This window comes from Puma concolor, chromosome B2 (genome assembly GCF_028749965.1).
Source record: "Puma concolor isolate L17-30 chromosome B2, mPumCon1.1.hap2, whole genome shotgun sequence".
NCBI lineage: Eukaryota > Metazoa > Chordata > Mammalia > Carnivora > Felidae > Puma > Puma concolor.
Genome location: NC_141671.1, coordinates 93,574,854 through 93,593,126, shown reverse-complemented (window position 1 = coordinate 93,593,126; position 18,273 = coordinate 93,574,854). Strand labels below are relative to the sequence as shown.

Genomic DNA, 18,273 nt, shown 5'->3' with positions numbered 1-18,273 from the left:
ATAAAAAAACTTAATATTATCCAAAATCTGAACATTTTTATGAGATATGTTGAGGCTATTTACCATGTAAAAAAAATAATGCTGAGATGTTTAGAAGTGGCTTGTGTACCTCTCCAAAATTAAATTTGGTAACAAAATCATCATGGAAATATGAATTTTAATTTAAAATAACTGATACTAGAAATTTTCAAAATACTTGTTCATTTAATTTGTAATTTAATTAGATATCAGCAATTTGATTATGCAACTTCTCTGAGTTTAAAAAAATACAGAGGCTTTTCTTTTTTCTTTTCTTTTTTTTTTTTTTTTTGGTCACTTCTAATTTAAATGGTTACCTTTTTTGCTTTAAAACAAAGTTCTGTCAGGATGTTAACATCTAAACCACATCATTACTAATTTGTTGGTATTGAGCCTATCTCCTCCTCTCCTTTAGCTGAATTATCAATGCACAAGGAATTCTTAAGTTGGACATGGGTTAAACTTCAAATATATTATTAGTAAACATTACACAGTCTTACACAACCCTATGAATATAGTCAATATCTACTCGTGGAAAAAGTAAGATCATGACTGCTGCTTCTAGAACTGCTATTTTTCTCATTTAAACTGCCATAAACCTAGAGATTACATTACAGCCCAGTCCAGCTTTTCCTACATCTGTGTAGTTCATCACTGAGCCTTTTTCTTCTTTTCTCCAGGTGGTTGGGAAGTGGCCATCCTTGATGATCTAGAAGGTTTCAGGAATCCCTGAATTCCCTGAATGCCATGAACATATTGTGCATTCATTTACACATACAAGAGAAAAATGAAAGTCAAAGCTGAAAGTAAAATGGACATAATTTTAATGTTTTTTTTTTTTTAATTTTGTGCATTGGATTCAAACAGCAAACTGTGTGCACTCAACTGTTATCACAATGTTGTCAAGAGGTCTGTGTCTTTTGCCATTTTACACACAATTGTTCATTACAGTATGTTATCAGCCTCGTGGAAACCAGGGGTGTGGCATGGTAAGCAGTGGTGGTAGTGCACCTAGCTTTTATATTATCTAACTTGAAAATATTTCTCTTCTATGATTCCTTTTTTTCTTGATAAAAATAGTTTTCACCAAACGTTGGTGGTGCACACGCACTACCATTCATGCTTGGCATCACACCCCTGACAGGAACACATGTTCTTATTTTGTTGATAAAAAGTATTACAAAAATTTCCATACAAAAACTATTTTCATAGAAATCTTGCATTTCCACAAATAAACCTGAACATTTTTTTGAAAAAAACTGCTCAAGAATTTTGTTCATTTAACATTGTGACTGTATTGATAAATGCAGTCCGCTTCGAAGTTCTCCACACATACTTTTCTATAGATGAACAGTCCCCTTTCTCCTTTCACTGAGATCTGCCCAGGCTCCATCAAGTTCATTTAGAGTGGGAACGAGGGTTTAGATGAACATATCTGAATGTTAGAATGAAAGCTTCAGTCTTCCACATAACCATCAATACTCAGCCCTCTTTTACGACTTAAGACAAAGATTGCAGAACATCATCCTTTTTCATTCAGAATCTCTGAACCAACTGTTGCCCTTTTATTCGGGGGATGGGATTGGGGAAAGGGTATAAGGGGGTAGGGTAAGGATCCGGTAGAGTTGTATGTGAAATCTCCTGCTTTAGTAAATTTAAGAAAAACATTATTGCCTTGGTAATTGACATTTCTATCTCAATCAGTGACACAGGCTGTCAAAAGAAAGAAAGAAAGAAAGAAAGAAAAACACTGATGAATATCTGCTTTATATTCCACTTGCCATGAAATTCAGATTTGTTTTGCATTACATTTTTTTTCACATCCTATAAAAACACATATCGTCTATTCAGATGATATTATACTGAGTAGCTGGGGGCTAGTAACATCATCACCTCTATTACCTGGGTGTCAGAAGACTGTACTGTTTCTTGTATCACTACAGTTTTTGCTGATTCCAAGTATTTTTATTCTTTAATGATTTTTTTTTTTTTTTTACTGGTTACCCTTGGGGCATCGATTTTCCACCTCCTGGCAACAGTTGGACTTCAAAAGGAACCTGTAATTTCCTACTGGACTGCATTTGAAACCAGCCACAAAATGCGCATGTCACATTCACTCAGAAGAAGGGAGGAACCCATGATAAACAGTGTAACCCAGTGTAACTTGGTTGATCCGTGATGCTTGCAAATCAAGTCTGATCATTGCAACTGCTTAGATCACAGAGTCTCTAGTTCATAGACACAGCGGCATGAGGTAACTCATTTTATTTTGCACAGGTTGCATATTTCCACAGGAAACATTCTCGCTAAATTGTTTGGAAAAAAAGACGACAGTTTGTGCTTGGGTGTTTGGCCTCCCAGCTTTATGCCATGGTTTCTTTACCTGGCAACCTTCTGTCGTTAAATGTGTGCATGTTGATAACTTCTTCTGTTTTCACAATAACTGGGGCCTGTGGCTTGTGTTTTAACCGTCGCTGGCACTTCAGGGACATCCTCAGTTCTTCCACCATAGCGCTACAGAAGGACCTCTAGGAACAACACAGAGAATGAAATATTACAAAACAGATACACTGCAACTGCCCAGAAATAATATTAAACTCATTTTCAACAGACTTGTCAACATAAAAGCCTTGAAGGTTTGAAATATTTCATTAAGAAGATTATAACAGTTGTTGCACTTTTAATAAACAACTCATGATATTTCAAATATTTTTATCAAAGTGGGCTAGTTTAAAGAAAATCTCCACCCGACAGTGAAATAAACTGCCAACAAGGAATGCATATAGTATGTATATGTTGAATAAGATTTTCAGATGTAAAATTTATTAACATCATGAAATATAAATCTACCTTAAAATTTAAATACAAACACATATACACAAATCAATAACCAGAAATCCATTCTAGATTTTTTAACAAATAGAAGAAATGTACTACTTTTAAATCACAACATGAAATATGAAAATTTTCTTTAAACATGGATTCTACATTGTGCATCTCAAAACAGAACAAAAATAGTACTCACACATTTAGACATAAAAACATGGAAAATAATTTCTGGTATTCATCATATCTTGGTGTGATTATGCCTATAAAGCTATCGATGATGATTACAAACAGATATGATTTAATCATGAAATGACAAACTGTAGCACGTTAAAAATACATGAATATTAATTTTTTTGTCAACATAGGCTTCATGACTGAAAGCTGGCAAATAAGTTATTCCATGAAGAAAAAATGACCCTATAAATATTATTTTAATTCCCATTTCATTGGCAATAGATTTTGTTAGAAATTCTGTATATCTGGGGCTCATTATTACACATTCCTCACAATTCCTATTACAGAGTCATATATGTGAAACAAAATTTTGTTAGTCTCCTTCCCCAGTTAATTGAGATACACATGTATTAGTTACATATGAATCAGATTCATGGACAAGTTTCATATTGTAGTTGGAATTCAGATGGGCTGAGACTTAGGCTCTTTCTGTGCAAGCACTAAAAGTACGAACAACAACCAAAAATGTGGACAAATATGAAAAGTTTATACAGTTCCTAACAGTGATATGAAAACAGTGAAATAAACCTAATCAAGTTTGCGTATGAAGACATTTTTTCCTTTAGATGTTACTGCTTTATCGTTTATCAGTTTAGGCTAATTCCAAAATAATACAGGATAAAATATTGAATACCATTTATGTGCCTTATGTTTGTAAACATATTTTGCATGCATAATCTTTTGTGTCATTCAAACTAATACTTTGAATTAAAGTAGGCATCTATGTGACAGAAAACTGATTCAGAGAAAAGGCAAATAAATCACTTTCTGTGGCTCATACCTGAGACTACAGCAATATATCCTGATACCCAATTTTGTGATTTTTGACCCTGTCTTAGTATCTTCTTGTCCATTATTGGCTATATCTTCATTTCTCTTCTATGGGTTCCTGAACAGTTTCCTTATTGGTATTCCCAACTCTAATGTCTAGGCTACCCTTCTCCAAAGGCTCACAAATAACAGAAAAATCTATTTTTAAACCAGTTATTAATAGTATTTCCTTGTCCAACAAACAGATAAAATCCAAATGTCCTGTTTTTTCCCCATCATGACTTCTATGATTCAGCTTTCCTCCTTCCTCCTCAATTTCCCCTCTCCATTTCTTTTTTCTCTACATATACTCTTCTCTGCTTGGACCTCCAGGATTTTTTTCTCCTTCGCTTCTTGCTCTAGTGCCCTGCAGAATTCTTTCACCCTTCATATCAATCCAACTTTATCCCTCATCTCAGGACATGACTCATATTTTCAGTTATTCAGAAATCACTTTCCAAATGACCAGAATCGTTATTTCATTCAATGTGGTTTTGTCCCTCTAGCATTTTGCATTCATTGTCATGTTTTTCTATCTGGCCTCACTGTCTTCTGTGTATCCTTCTCACTAAATTGTAAAGAGCAGAAATCAAATTCTCATGGCAATGAGTGAGCACACATGTATTCTTTAACTGTTGACTGAATTTTAACAACAGTTACACATGACCCTAATATTTGAATTCTAATTTAACAGTGCGTTTAATTCATTTGCTTAAAAGTTTTTTCAGAAGCTTAGTAAAATGCATGTCTATGAGTTATCTGATTAATCAGGTAAAACTTTGGCATTTGTTTAATAACATTAAATTAGTAAAAATATTAATTTATTAGTACTTGTAATGGGTGATGATTAAATGCTACACATGGATTTCCCATTAACTACAGTTACTGCCATGCATTATTTATAATGTGTTAAATTATACAGTTCAGAAGTTCATGAATTATATTTCTATTAAAGGATTTATATGACACTGACAGCCAGTAGATGGACACAGTGTTTCTCATTGCTTAATACCTACTATTAGATGTACTTATTAAGAACATGATGATAATGATGATGAAGATGGTGATGATGACAACACTGTAGAAATGGAAAAATCTGACTCCAAAAGGGGGAAGAATACATAGTCTTGAGGTAACTTAGTCTTGGCTCTCTGTTGAAACATTTAACAGAAGAATTGATTAGATAATAAAACAAGGTCAGAACTTGATGCCATTGACACTTTAAAATGTTATAGGATGTGAAAAACGTTGAATTGTCTGAAATAAGCCTTCATTTAAAATGAATAAATTTTGCAATGCTAAATAAAACCCTCTTCTTGGCAAACTCGATTTTTAGACATTTTGAATATATTAGTTCAAATAAACTAATTATTATTTTTTGTCCATACTAAAAGAGTGTCCTAAACAGCTGATTTCCTTTGGGAAAAAAATTTTCTAAATATACATACCCATTCAACTGTGAAATGACTCAATTTTATTTCTAGTAATGAAAGAGTAAAGTATATTTAGTACCCTGTACTTAACTTCAGACTACAAATAAAGGCATATAAAACTCTTTTAAGTAATTTTGTATAACATTTATATTGTTGAGTAATATAAAATGTAGGTTAAAAAAGTCTGCACCAATCAAAAACCACAATACCATCACCTTTTACAAATTAAAATTATCCTAAATAAATTATATTTACAAATTTAGAAGTTCTGAAAATTACAAGCATGTGACCCCGCCATTACTATTTTAGGCTTTATCTAGTCTACAAAACTATTAGAAAGTGAACATTTTAATCAAGCAGCCTTTAATCAACCAACCAATAGCTTGGTTTTATTTAATGTCAAATTACTACTTTTACTATTTTTTTCTTCGAATGAGTGGTATTTTACCAGTTCTCTTGATCTATTAGTGTATGTGTACCTAGAAAATAGTTTTATTTTAGGTTATTAATAGTCACCGTGAAACCATGGGTTCTCTTCTTGTAGAATATTTCTAATCTTTCACAAAACTATGAAAATTTAGATCTCAGTAAGAGTTTAGAATCTACATGGAAAATTGAAAGAATGTAATGATATCATAAAGCACTGTTCATTTGTGGCACTAGGACAAAAACATATTCTCTACTTTTTTTTAAAGCTTTAGAATGCAAATTCCACATTGTAATCTGTGTTAAAATCTAAAGTTGAAACTTCAGAAATGATGGTGAATTATAGTTGTTTCCCTGTGCCGTATGTTGCCAAAAAATTACTATGTCTAACTTTTAAATAAAGTTCTAATGTCATTCAAGAGACAATCTGTCTTTCCTACTTCATATAATAATTGGAACTTTAAAAATGCCTTTTTATTGAAATATTAAATAAGATTTTGAAAAACCCAAGTGCATGTAACAGGAGTTTCTTGGATTATAATAAAGAAGAAGAAAAGGGGGTGGGGAGGAGGAGAGGAGAAAGGAGAGGCAGAATAAAGAATAAAAGAAAAAAGAGCAATAGAGAGGGGAGGAAGGAAGTAGAGAGGGAGGGAAGACAAAGAGGGAGGAGGGTGAGAGGAAGAGAAAGAAAACTATGTTGCTTTTCAAATCACTTCTTAGGAATGGAAAACCACAAATTGTGTCATTAAATAAGGTAACTTTCTTAGGGTGAAAACAACAACAAAAATGTTTCTCCACATTAATATAACAGACTACAAAAAGAAAAAAGAAAGGCACAAGGATACTAACCATTATTAAAAACCTCTTTTAGTAAGTTTCAAAAGTTTACTAAACAGTGTCTGGATGGTAGGGTGGCACTAACCAAATAGAAGATTCCTGAAAATGAAAATTTAAATCTTTGAGCTGTTAGCATGTATAATTGCATTTAAATTAGTAAAACTCATTATAAAATTCACTATATTTAATGAGGCAACCTGTATTTACACATCTCTAATTCTATAAAGGATGAAGGTCCGGAAACTTTAAAAGTATAAATGTGGCTATATTTACATTGTTTTTAAATAAAGCTGTATTTTTATTTGGAGTATATAATAAGACAACATAAAAAGTCCACAGAAAAAATGTTCCACGAATATCATTATTGGTGTATAGAATAATTTATTCTGAATAGCTTAACTTTCTAATTTACAGATATGTTTATATGATCACATGATGTGACAGCACTTGGCAAAACACATAATTTTTTTTAATATTAGAAATCTAGTTGTAAATATGTTCCACACTGGACACTGGCATAAACTCCACTTTTAAGTTAAGACCTTTATATCTATCAATGTCTTTTTTAAAAACAGCAACTGATGAAAAATAACCAATTTGAATTTTTAAACTTTGAAGCTTGTCACTTTCAACTTGAAAATATGTTGTCATTTATCACCCAGAGGAGAAATAATCATAAAATATTATACAGTACGATCAAGTCTGTATTTAGTATTTATTTTTTAAGGAGGAAACTATTTTATGTGTCTTGCTGTCTATTCTTTGATAGTATAAATGATACTCTAATATTCATTCAGAATAATTTGCAACCATTTTTGCATACTTGAAATTTCCTACTTGAAATTCCATCAAAAATATTCAAGCTACTTCTATCAGATTTGTAGCTCAATATTCTAATATATACTAGCTTATATCAACTAATCTGCCTTTTCTAATGTTGTATTTAATTTTCAGAGAGTGTGAGTGGGGGAGGGGCACAGAGAGAGAGGGGGACAAAGGATCCCAAGAGGGTGGTTGTGCTGACAGCACAGAGCTCAACATGGGGCTCCAACTCGAGAACCATGAGATCATGACCTGAGCCAAAGTTGGAAGCTCAACCAGCTGAACCACGTAGGTGTTCCTAAATTGTTTTGTTTTGTGCTTGTCCTTTAAATTGCTTGTAATCTGGGGACACCTGGGTGGCTCAATCGGGTGAGTGTCCAACTTCGGCTCAGGTCATGATCTCACAGTTCCTGAATTTGAGTCCTGAGTTTGAGCCCCATGTTGGGCTCTGCTCTGACAGCTCAGGGCCTGGAGCTGCTTCAGATTCTGTGTCTCCCTCTCTCTCTCTGCCCCTTCCCCACTTGTGCGCCTGTGTGCGCTCTCTCTCTCTCTCTCTCTCTCTCTCAGAAATAATAAATGAATTAACTTTAAAATAAAATAAAATAAAATAAAATAAAATAAAATAAAATAAAATAGTTTGTCATCTGGTCATGGATAACCAGTCTGTTCTCAGACACTTTTCTAATTAATTTTTGATGCTGTGGGCCATGTGACCATGAAGTCCAAATCACATATAGTGAAGACAAACCCAAACAGTCACTGATCCCTGCATACAATTATCCCATATTAGATAATAGCTAATCAACTAAATAATAACTAAAATGGAATAAAAGTATAAAGAATATAAGATGCAATATTTTATATAGGCATTGCTGTATTAAATGGAGAAAATAATTGTCATTTACTATGACACATTCCTTTTGATTTATACTCTTTTTAATTAACAGTATTTTTAAAATATCAAAGAGCTAATGCTGTACATCAGAAGTATAAATTGACCTAAGGCTATATGAATGTAACAGTGAAGCAATGAGAGATGGAAAGTGACTAGTTAATACACTCATGTCAAAAATATATATAGCAACTTTGATCTTGATATTCAGTTCTAGAGCAGCTATCATTTTGAAAAAAATATGTTATTTAGATAAGCTTTGCAGCTGTCAGACGGGACTTTTTACATGCAGTTTCTGTAGTGATCTTATTGCTTAATCACTTTAATTTTACAGCTAGAGAAACTCAAACTCAAGAAGTTGTTATCTATCTAAGGTTATGCATGTAACTGGCATGAGAACTAAAAGAAGAATGCTGTTCTCTTGATTACCATTCTACGGATGCTTTATTATTTTAGCTTGCTTCATTAACAGTGATTTGAATTTCAGTAGAGCCTTTTACCTGGATGCTGTTCTTAATAAATATTAATTTTTGAATAATAAGTAATAAATCAGACAAAAAATTATGGGGCAAAAAGAAATACATTTTTTAATGAATAAAATGACAAAGCATCCTATGCTTTAGCCTGGATTATTTTACAATAATAAACTTACCCAAAGATTAAAATATTCTCAGAAACCTTGACTCTTACAGAAACAATTGCTGAATATTTTATATTGCATTTAGCAAATACAGTGACACAGAAAGATGAAGCATCATCATACATTTTTATACTTCCCCTACTTAAGCTAGAAAAATCAATAAATAAAGTCTGAAAAGCTTCAACACCACCTTGGTCAATATAACTATGAAATGCATTTTTAAGAAAAAGCAATGTTAATCATCACATTCTTGCTAGTTGTCATACTCATACAATTTTCAACAAAACATATAACATCTAAATATCTAATGCCTAATTCCAGGAAAGCTCTCTCTTTTTAAGATCCAGAAGTTAAAAATGTATCAGCTTTATGAATAATAATAAATATGTTATAGCAACCGCTGCTTATTATATGCCAGACACATGAAAAAACTTCCATGTATATTAACAATCTTAATTTTTAAAACTTTCATCTATGTTATATTCATAACTCATTTATTTGTGTATTTTAAGTGATGTATGGAAAGTTTAAATAATTTTATCCAAAGTTGAATGAAGTTGAGAAGTGACCTCAAATCTTTTTTTTTTTTATTCCAAAACTCACGCTTAATTGTCTAGGAAAGTGAAATAACTAGACAGTGCTTATGATCAAAGCCCACAGTCTTTTTATCTATTTTAAACTCCTACTCCACACATTTCATCAATGCAACTTCAGGAAGGAAAACTATTAGGAGAAATAGTTAAATATGCTGCCTCCACTTGTGCAATATGTTACAGCTGAAGTCATGTGAGACGAGGCATCTTTGACTTTGGGAACCACTTGACCCTTGGGACAAAACCTCATCTGCACAATATGGATAATGATCATTGCACACTCCTCAGGGTAACACTGTATTCAAATGAGACATTGCTCTTTAGAAACTCTAAAGTCATTTCTAAAAACAAGGTAGTGAAATTATTATCAGTCAAGCTACAATTTTAAAACATCATTTATGGGCGTAAACAGGATGGCTCATCATAAACAAATGACTTAAAAATCCTTTTGCTGATTTGGAACTAGGTTGGAGAATAAAATAAAGACTGGCATCTCATTTTTAAGTATGATTTTATATTTATGTTTAAAAACATTTTTAAAAGCCATCCAGTTAATCTTTATTTAGGTCATTTATAGAAATGAAAAGATGCTCTGCTTTCAGAGAAAAGCAGTAACTTAGACAATACATAATGAACTATTTGTCCAAAGTTTTTGTTTTTTTTTTTTTTTTGCAACTTTTAACTTTTGAATAGCAACATGTTTTATGGCTAAATTTTATTATACTGAAAATTTACTTAGAACTTTTAACTTCTAAAATTTTAAATGTCATTGAAATTTCATGCATTAAGTCAATGAAAGGCACAGATATTCTGTGTTTTGTTAATAGGCATTACTTGCAAAAGGTAAATATTGAAATCTGTACTGTTGATTTATAAGAGTGTTTGCACTCCTATATCTTATTCAATAAATGACTTCTTGTAAAAAGCATTACTCCTGATGGAACAAAATTCTTCGGCATTCTGAAAGCAACAACCTGTTTTCATTCTTCTGGTTCCATGAAATACAGATTCAGTCAGCTTTGAAAGTGTTTCCTAAGACATACTCTTTCATCTAGGATCCCTAGTCTTGCAGCTTTAAAATTTTTTTTTTCAACGTTTATTTATTTTTGGGACAGAGAGAGACAGAGCATGAACGGGCGAGGGGCAGAGAGAGAGGGAGACACAGAATCGGAAACAGGCTCCAGGCTCTGAGCCATCAGCCCAGAGCCCGACGCGGGGCTCGAACTCACGGACCGCGAGATCGCGACCTGGCTGAAGTCGGACGCTTAACCGACTGCGCCACCCAGGCGCCCCTTAGTCTTGCAGCTTTAAACTAAACCACCCTGATTTTCTCTTTATCATTCCCCCAAATTGCATTGTTTTCATTCCTTTGGCCTTCTTCTGTGAGTTACAACTTCCTTTTACATTTGTTATTCAACTCTAGACCAAAGAGCATTGTATGTGCTCTCAAAAACATTTTTAACTTTCAGTGTCTGGAAAAAACATCATTATTTAGAGGTTATCTGGAGTATGATATACCAGCATTCTATAATACAAAGAACTGCATTGACTAAAATGTACTATATCATGGAAACCAACAATACAAAATAGTTCTTACAATGTACTTCAATCATCTTAAAGGAAAACTCAAATCAATACAAATTCAATATCTGAGCAATAATTTATATTTTTTATTTCTCAGACATTTTTAAGACATTTTGTTATACTTAATAAAGAGTATTTTTGTTGCTAAGATTTTTCATGTCAGGAAACTCAAAGATTCATGTTCAAACTATTCAACAAAAACAATCTTTACAGGCAAATACATTTCAATTGCACAAGAAAGAAAATATTTCTGTATATAAATCAGACAAAATATTAAACTATGTAAGTTATATTGCTATTCTTGTGGAAATCAAAAGAAGTCAGAATTATGTACATCTTTTAAAAGAGGACATCTTAAAATATTTAAGAAATGAGTACTTTTAAACATAAATTAATTATGTCATAAAATAGTTTAATGAAAATTAAAATTATTACAATCACTTCTAATTCATGCTTACAAAACCAATATACTCTAATACATACTACCGGGCAAAACAAAATTCTGTATATTAAGTAGCTTTTTTCAGTTATACAGTAAGACTTAGAGAGAAACAGGACTTTCAAACATATCCACGTAACCTGAAATGAACGGATAATTGCCTCAGATACACAACAGTTTCTTGGATTCTTACTGAGTGAAACTTAAGTAGTAATATTTTTTTAAATCAGGGAAAAGGTAAGGCAAGAAGAAATAAATTAGAAAATTCACATGTTGATTAGTTACTTTTTCAGACGTAATAGAAAAAGAAAAGCTTTTTCGAGGATCTTTCCAAATGGTCAAGTTATACTTTGGAAAAATCAGAAAAATAAATATTTATTTATTTAAAAGTTTGAATAAATGAAAAGCAATGTATCTTTGATGCATTAATATTTGCATCAAAATTAAAACCATGAATTATTATGAAAATTGTAATACACCATCTTGTGGTTATCTGAAAGGAATGCAATTTACAGTTTTTGAATTTTTAAAGTCTATATATTTCAGCATTTTCTTCTGTTTTCCAATTTAACCTGCCTTCATTTAAAAATGGTATTTTTTATACTACTCTTAATTATCAAACAACTTGAAAATATAAAGTTATAGTCATCAAGACCTATTTGTTCCACTTATATTTTATAAAATATGTGCTATAAAAGACATCTTATTTTCCACTTTATATAGTAATAATAATAGCTATTAATTTTATTATCCTCATTAGAGGTAAGACTTGACATGGGAAGCTATTAGCTACTCATAAATTTTTCCATAAAGTTCATATTCAACTAGAATTGTGTCTATATTGTATCGGGCAGCCTATTTAGATAAAGAGAAGAAATTTCATTTTTTAAATACTGGAATACTATAGTCCAAAGAAAGAAGGAAGAAAATGGAGAAAGAGAAGGGAAAAGAATTATGGAATTATGAATAATATATCGTTGCTTACCTTCAATGTGGAAAATATAATTCATTGCATGTTTGGCTCTCAATAAATAATTATTGAGTAAATGAATGATTTCACAAATATTTACCTTATTTTTAAAATGTAATTAAAGGCACAATTATAAGTGTAAATAAACTGTGAACTTCTATATGTCCTCATGCATATTTCAGGATAAAATCTAGGAATATTTTATGGCTAGTGTTAATAAATTAAGTAAGGTGCTAAACAAACTGTATAACTAAATAAAATCTTTTTCTCAAGAAAGTTAAAGAAGAATTGAGCCCAAGAACCTAATTTATCCCACTAAATAAAATGGGTCACTTTTAATAAACCTACAAGTATTTGTTTTATAAATATAGTTCTTTTGAACTATGTAGAAACATAGTTCTTTTTTATTCTTTTTTTTTATTTTTTTAACGTTTTATTTATTTTTGAGACAGGGAGAGACAGAGCATGAACAGGAGAGGGTCAGAGAGAGGGAGACACAGAATCTGAAACAGGCTCCAGGTTCTGAGCTGTCAGCACAGAGCCCGACGCAGGGCTCGAACTCACGGACCGAGAGATCATGACCTGAGCTGAAGTCGGCCACCCAACCGACTGAGCCACCCAGGCGCCCCAGTTCTTTTTTATTCTTTATGATACACTTTTTAAAACAGTTCACTAGAATGAACTTCATTATTAATTTAAATACAAAGAAATAGGTAAATAAATAGATGATAGATCAATCTACCTTATGCCAACAGGCACTATTTGGGACCTCAAAGATGCAAACCAAAGACACTAGGTCTTTGACCAAAGGAACTAAAAGTCTAATAAGGGAGAGAGGCAACCACACAGAAAAAGCTACAAATGCTTAAAATAGTGTGCTAAGGGAGAATGGAGATATGCAGAAGCTTCACAGAAAAAAAAGATATCTAGACTTAATGATGGATGCGGTTTAAATGGGCAAAACACCTTCCCAGCTTTCTCAAAGGAGGGGGAACTGTTTTTGGAATTATGACAGTACCTGAAATCACCTAAGTATAAAAAAGTGAAATGTACATGTCATATTTTTTTCATTGAAATAGGAAATGAAAACCTAACACCATCTTGTGGAAATAACTGTGTTATGTACCCAAATCCATTATATCCTATTGATTAAGGAAAGCTTTCTGGGCAAGTTGATACTTAGTCTTGAATGCCTAACCTAAAATGACTGGTGAGAGGTTGCCAGGTAGAAAAATGGTCAAGATTTGTTCAAATGAAATGGAAGAGGATTTGAAAAAGCTGAATGACCTTGTAAAATTGAAAGTAATTTAGTCTGGCCAGAGTAAAGGTACAAATTGGAGAGAAGCAAAAAATAAAACTCCAATGGTAGGGACAGATCCCGAAGTGCCTCATGTGCTAAGCTAGTGAATTTGGATTTCATTTTGGAAGCTATGTGGAGACAGGGTGTGAAAAGCATTGGGAATATGACTAATAATGCTCATGTAATATCAACATAGATGTTTCTTTCCAACGTAATGTTTCATCTATTTCAGTCAATACATTACATTCCTTTTCCTTAACTTTTTAGGTCCTACAGGTCCATAGAAATTCAGGAGAGCTGGTTGATATGTGGAAAATCCAACTAAACTAGTTATTTATAATGATATTGAAGAAGGTTTTTTACAGAATTAAATCCATAGATTCTTTGCTTTTTGTTTTTGTTTTTTGTTCTGTTTTTTTTTAACAGAATGTTTATACATTAATTGTGCGTTAAAGACATGGCCTAGGCAAATCATATGACTAGGATACAAAGAGACAAGAGCAATAGAACACCACATGTTTAAAGAGATTAATTCATTTGTTTTATTTTAATACTGAGATATATCTTTAATACATATAGAAGATTTGAGGTTCCAATTAGAAAACCCAAATTCCTTCTGTATTTTTGGACTCATTTTAAGCATTATCTAACCAAATAACACATTTATTGGCAAATTATAGTAAAAATGGAAATTGAGTTAATATATTTTGTCTTTGATTAGTTCTTTGGATTTGACTTTAAAACTCATTTTGACACTACAAAAAGGATCATAACATAAAAAGTGTACTTAGACTTACTTGTCAGTCACAACAAATATTTGACTTAGCTAAGTCAGCAGATATAGCCATCCTGGATATTGTGGGGGAGATTTTTCAAAATTTGAATTGGTTACTTTCCTCACGGATAAAATGAGACTATCAAAATGGTCATTTATAAAAACATTATTTTGAAGTGTTAAATACTGTAGTTAAGGAAAAATATAGAAATGTTGTATCCAAAATTTTGATTTCAGAAGGATAATTGCAACATAAATTACCAAAGACACAGGAAAACGTTTTTGCTTTTCAAAAATAGTTTTAAAGGTGTAAGTGCTCAAAGAATATTTGCAGAATACATTTACCTTAATGTATGATATTATTTTTAATTTCATATTTTTACTCTTCATATTTACCAATAAAAATTGATAAACCTTTTGAATATGAAAGGGAACATAATATCACTGTGACACAAGGTCTAAAAACTTAAGCCCTAAAAAATGTTTTTTTATTAAAAACAAAAGAGGGGCCCCTGGGTGGCTCAGTCAGTTAAGCATCTGACTTCTGCTCATGATCTCATGATCTCACAGTCACGAGTTCCAGCCCCATGTTGGGTTCTGTGCTGACTGCTCAGAGCCTCAAGCCTGCTTCAGATTCTGTGTCTCCCTCTCCCTGCCCCTCCCTCGCTCACATTCTCTCTCTCTCAAAAATAAATAAACATTAAAAAAATTAAAAACAGAGATGCTTACATACAAAAAGTAAATGAAATGCCAGAAGACTTAAAAATGGTAAAGCAGTATTTCATGTTTAGAGCTATAAATTTACATACAAAACGTGGCATGTACCATCTGAAAGAGAGATCTTTCTATAAATATTCTTCATATTTATAGAACTGAGGAAATTATAGCACTATAAATATATAATTTGAATGAGATTCACAAGTTTTTTTAAGAATGGAACAGAAAGACATTTGTACAAAATATTAAACGTATTAAAATCCCAAGAAAATATGCAATAGTCTCAGGTGTGTATATACATTCTTCTAAAGACTCTGGTGCAAAGGAATAAAGGATTAAAAGTAACATTAAATGGCAATAAAGGAACCACACTATTTTCACATATTCACTAATTTAGAAAATTAGCTGTTATTTCCACAATGCAAGTTAAGATTTCTTTTTTCCATTATAAATTTATTGCACTAAAAATCTTCAAACAAAAATTTCATTTACCCTCTAACTTGAAACTGTTCTTCAGGATTGTATTTTAAAGCACTCTTTATCTGCAGAGAAGTACTTCTCTTCATATTACAATTTCTTATTTTTGCTTCCTTCATTAATTAACTATATTCCTCCATTAAACTAACCACAAAGAACTTCAAGCAGCCAAAGTCTCTTCCTTTTCAGGCTTCAGTAAAAGGAGAAATAGCCACTTGTTCTGAAGCTGGCTTCGATTTAAACATACCATGTTTAAATTAAAAAGCACAAAGCTGATCATGATTCTTTCTGTGAACCTTTGTTAGATAACGAATGGCAGAAGACAATTAGCGGTCACCGTTCTAAGAATTACCCTTGGTTGGAAAGATCAAAAATAGTTTGTTTTATTATCACAACAATTGCCTTAAATTGTAAAAAAGTGACATTTACCTTTTCCAATTGAGCGTTTTTTTTGGACTTGTATAAAAACTCTCCCACTGCCACAAAAACGGAGAGCACCAGGCCGGCTGCCAGAACAATGAAGATGCCACCAATATTTTGAACCCCCAGGGCACTGGCCTCTTTGCTCTCTTCCTCTGGACAACCATTGCCCCTCCACCACTTTTCCTTCATCATGTGCAGCTTGCCTTCCTCTTGCAGCTGAAGAATTGCTATGGTGATTTTGTCTCTGTATGGAGAACCTAAGAAGAGAGAAGATAGGTTAGCTATTGCAAGGAAACTGGGGTTTTATAATTAAAGGTTAACATGATCAGAGGAGGGCAGAACTTTTTCCAGACACTCCAAAGTAATCCAGTATTTATGTTCAACAGAAAAAAACAACTGGAAAATGACAAAGAACAGACAGTTAAGATAAGTGAGTAACAAGATAAAGTAGTGCCTTTCTGATTTTGAACGATAGAATAAAATTTGTTTTTAAGGAAGAAAATGTCTCTTTTTAAAAGGCAGACAACTCAGCACTGGAAAATAAGTAAAGCAGAGGTAGAAACCTAAAAAAGACATTATAGAGTGCCAGGATAGTTCGCTAATAGTTAGGAATCATTCCACATTGAAAAAGAACATTCATAAACCAGTAATCTCTATTTTTAGGAAAGTTGTGGGGCAAATTGTGTTTCGCATGAATAAGTGCAATAATTTAAGGCAATTATGATTAACAAGCTGTATTCAGGGATAGCTAATACTTTGCAAATCATAGGTAATCATTTCTATTTTTTTATTTTATATGAATAAAAGAAATAAAAGGCTTATACAGGACATGGATCATTCAAAAATCATAATGACAATGCACAAGATTTTTGGACAGTTTATGTATTATTTTGTGCTTTGGAGGGAAATGTTCTTTCCAGTGGTGGCAACAGTATAAATGAAATTTAGTATTTATGGTAATGGGGGTAGATATTAATCTGCATTAGCCATCATATCATAAGTAATAGCTTTTCTAATTGGTTGCCCAGAAGCATAGAATAATATTGAACTACAAGCATCTTTCAACACCCATCTCAAGGGATTGGTGTTACTTCTTTTTCCCACCCGGAAATAGCCTGTATCTAAAGTTTCATCTTCTTTCCTCAAACACTATACTGCACATTCCATTTTTCTGCATATACTCATTCATAAGTTTTTCTGCTTACATAAGAATACTAATTTTAGTTTGTATTCAATATTGCCTCTGATACCTTTTTTTTTTTACTTAAATATACCTACAGGGACCTATACTGAAACTTTATTTTTGCTAAGAGTGATTAAAAACCTCATCAGGAAACTTTTCTGTCTCAAAAGGGATACCACTATATATCTTGCTTTTACTTGCTTAATATAACACAACCAATTCAGCCTCACTCTCTTCGCAGGAATAGTCAGGCTAAAAGCAGAAAAACAAGGGAAATCATAGGCAGTAAATAGCCTGTTGAAAAAGTTGGAGGAGTGATGATCTACCAAATCCAGCTGGTGAGTTTTTTCTTCAACGTAATCCTTAATCTTAGAAGAAATGTGTAACTATAATGCTTCTATACAACATTTCTCCAGCTTTCCTAAAAAAGGGACATTATCCATTCCTATATTTAGAACTCAAATATTTTATTTTCACTGTACATTTAATTCTTCATGATAATAAAGGAATGTCTGCCTCTTGGCTTCTTTGCTGTGCTCTCTTCCAAATGCCACTCTGATGAAAATATCTAGTTTAAAATCAGTCCCTCACCCACTTCAGTCTCAGTGGATGTCCCTTTCTACTTTGATCACTAACTAGACACTCAGCCTAGGTCACTTTTATTATTATTATTATTATTATTATTATTATTATTATTATTTACCTTTCAGGATGAGACATATTTTCCCATGTAGATTATAAACTATTTGGAATAGATTATATTTATCTATCTATGTGTATCTATCCATCATCTATTTCTATCATGTATCATCTACCATAATTCTCAATATTTTCTTACATAATAGGCTCTCAACAAATATTTCATATTATG

General features: G+C 32.2%; 1 protein-coding gene across 6 annotated transcripts in view; it reads right to left on the bottom strand.

Moving 5' to 3' along the window:
* Positions 1–819: 819 nt before the first annotated feature.
* Positions 820–18,273, bottom strand: part of GRIK2 (glutamate ionotropic receptor kainate type subunit 2) — a 670,394-nt gene continuing 652,940 nt past the window's right edge. For 2 of the 6 annotated variants that reach the window (XM_086707499.1, XM_086707500.1), the window contains exons 16-17: positions 16,226–16,476; positions 820–2,546 (exon numbers count right to left, since the gene is read on the bottom strand). In XM_086707499.1, coding sequence (XP_086563625.1) covers positions 2,382–2,546; positions 16,226–16,476 — 416 coding nt within the window. In that variant the 3' untranslated portion in view covers positions 820–2,381. Of the gene's footprint in view, positions 2,547–4,903; positions 5,043–6,599; positions 6,687–16,225; positions 16,477–18,273 lie in introns of those variants that run through there. The other 4 variants (XM_086707501.1, XM_086707502.1, XM_086707504.1 and 1 more) reach the window with 4 other exon arrangements.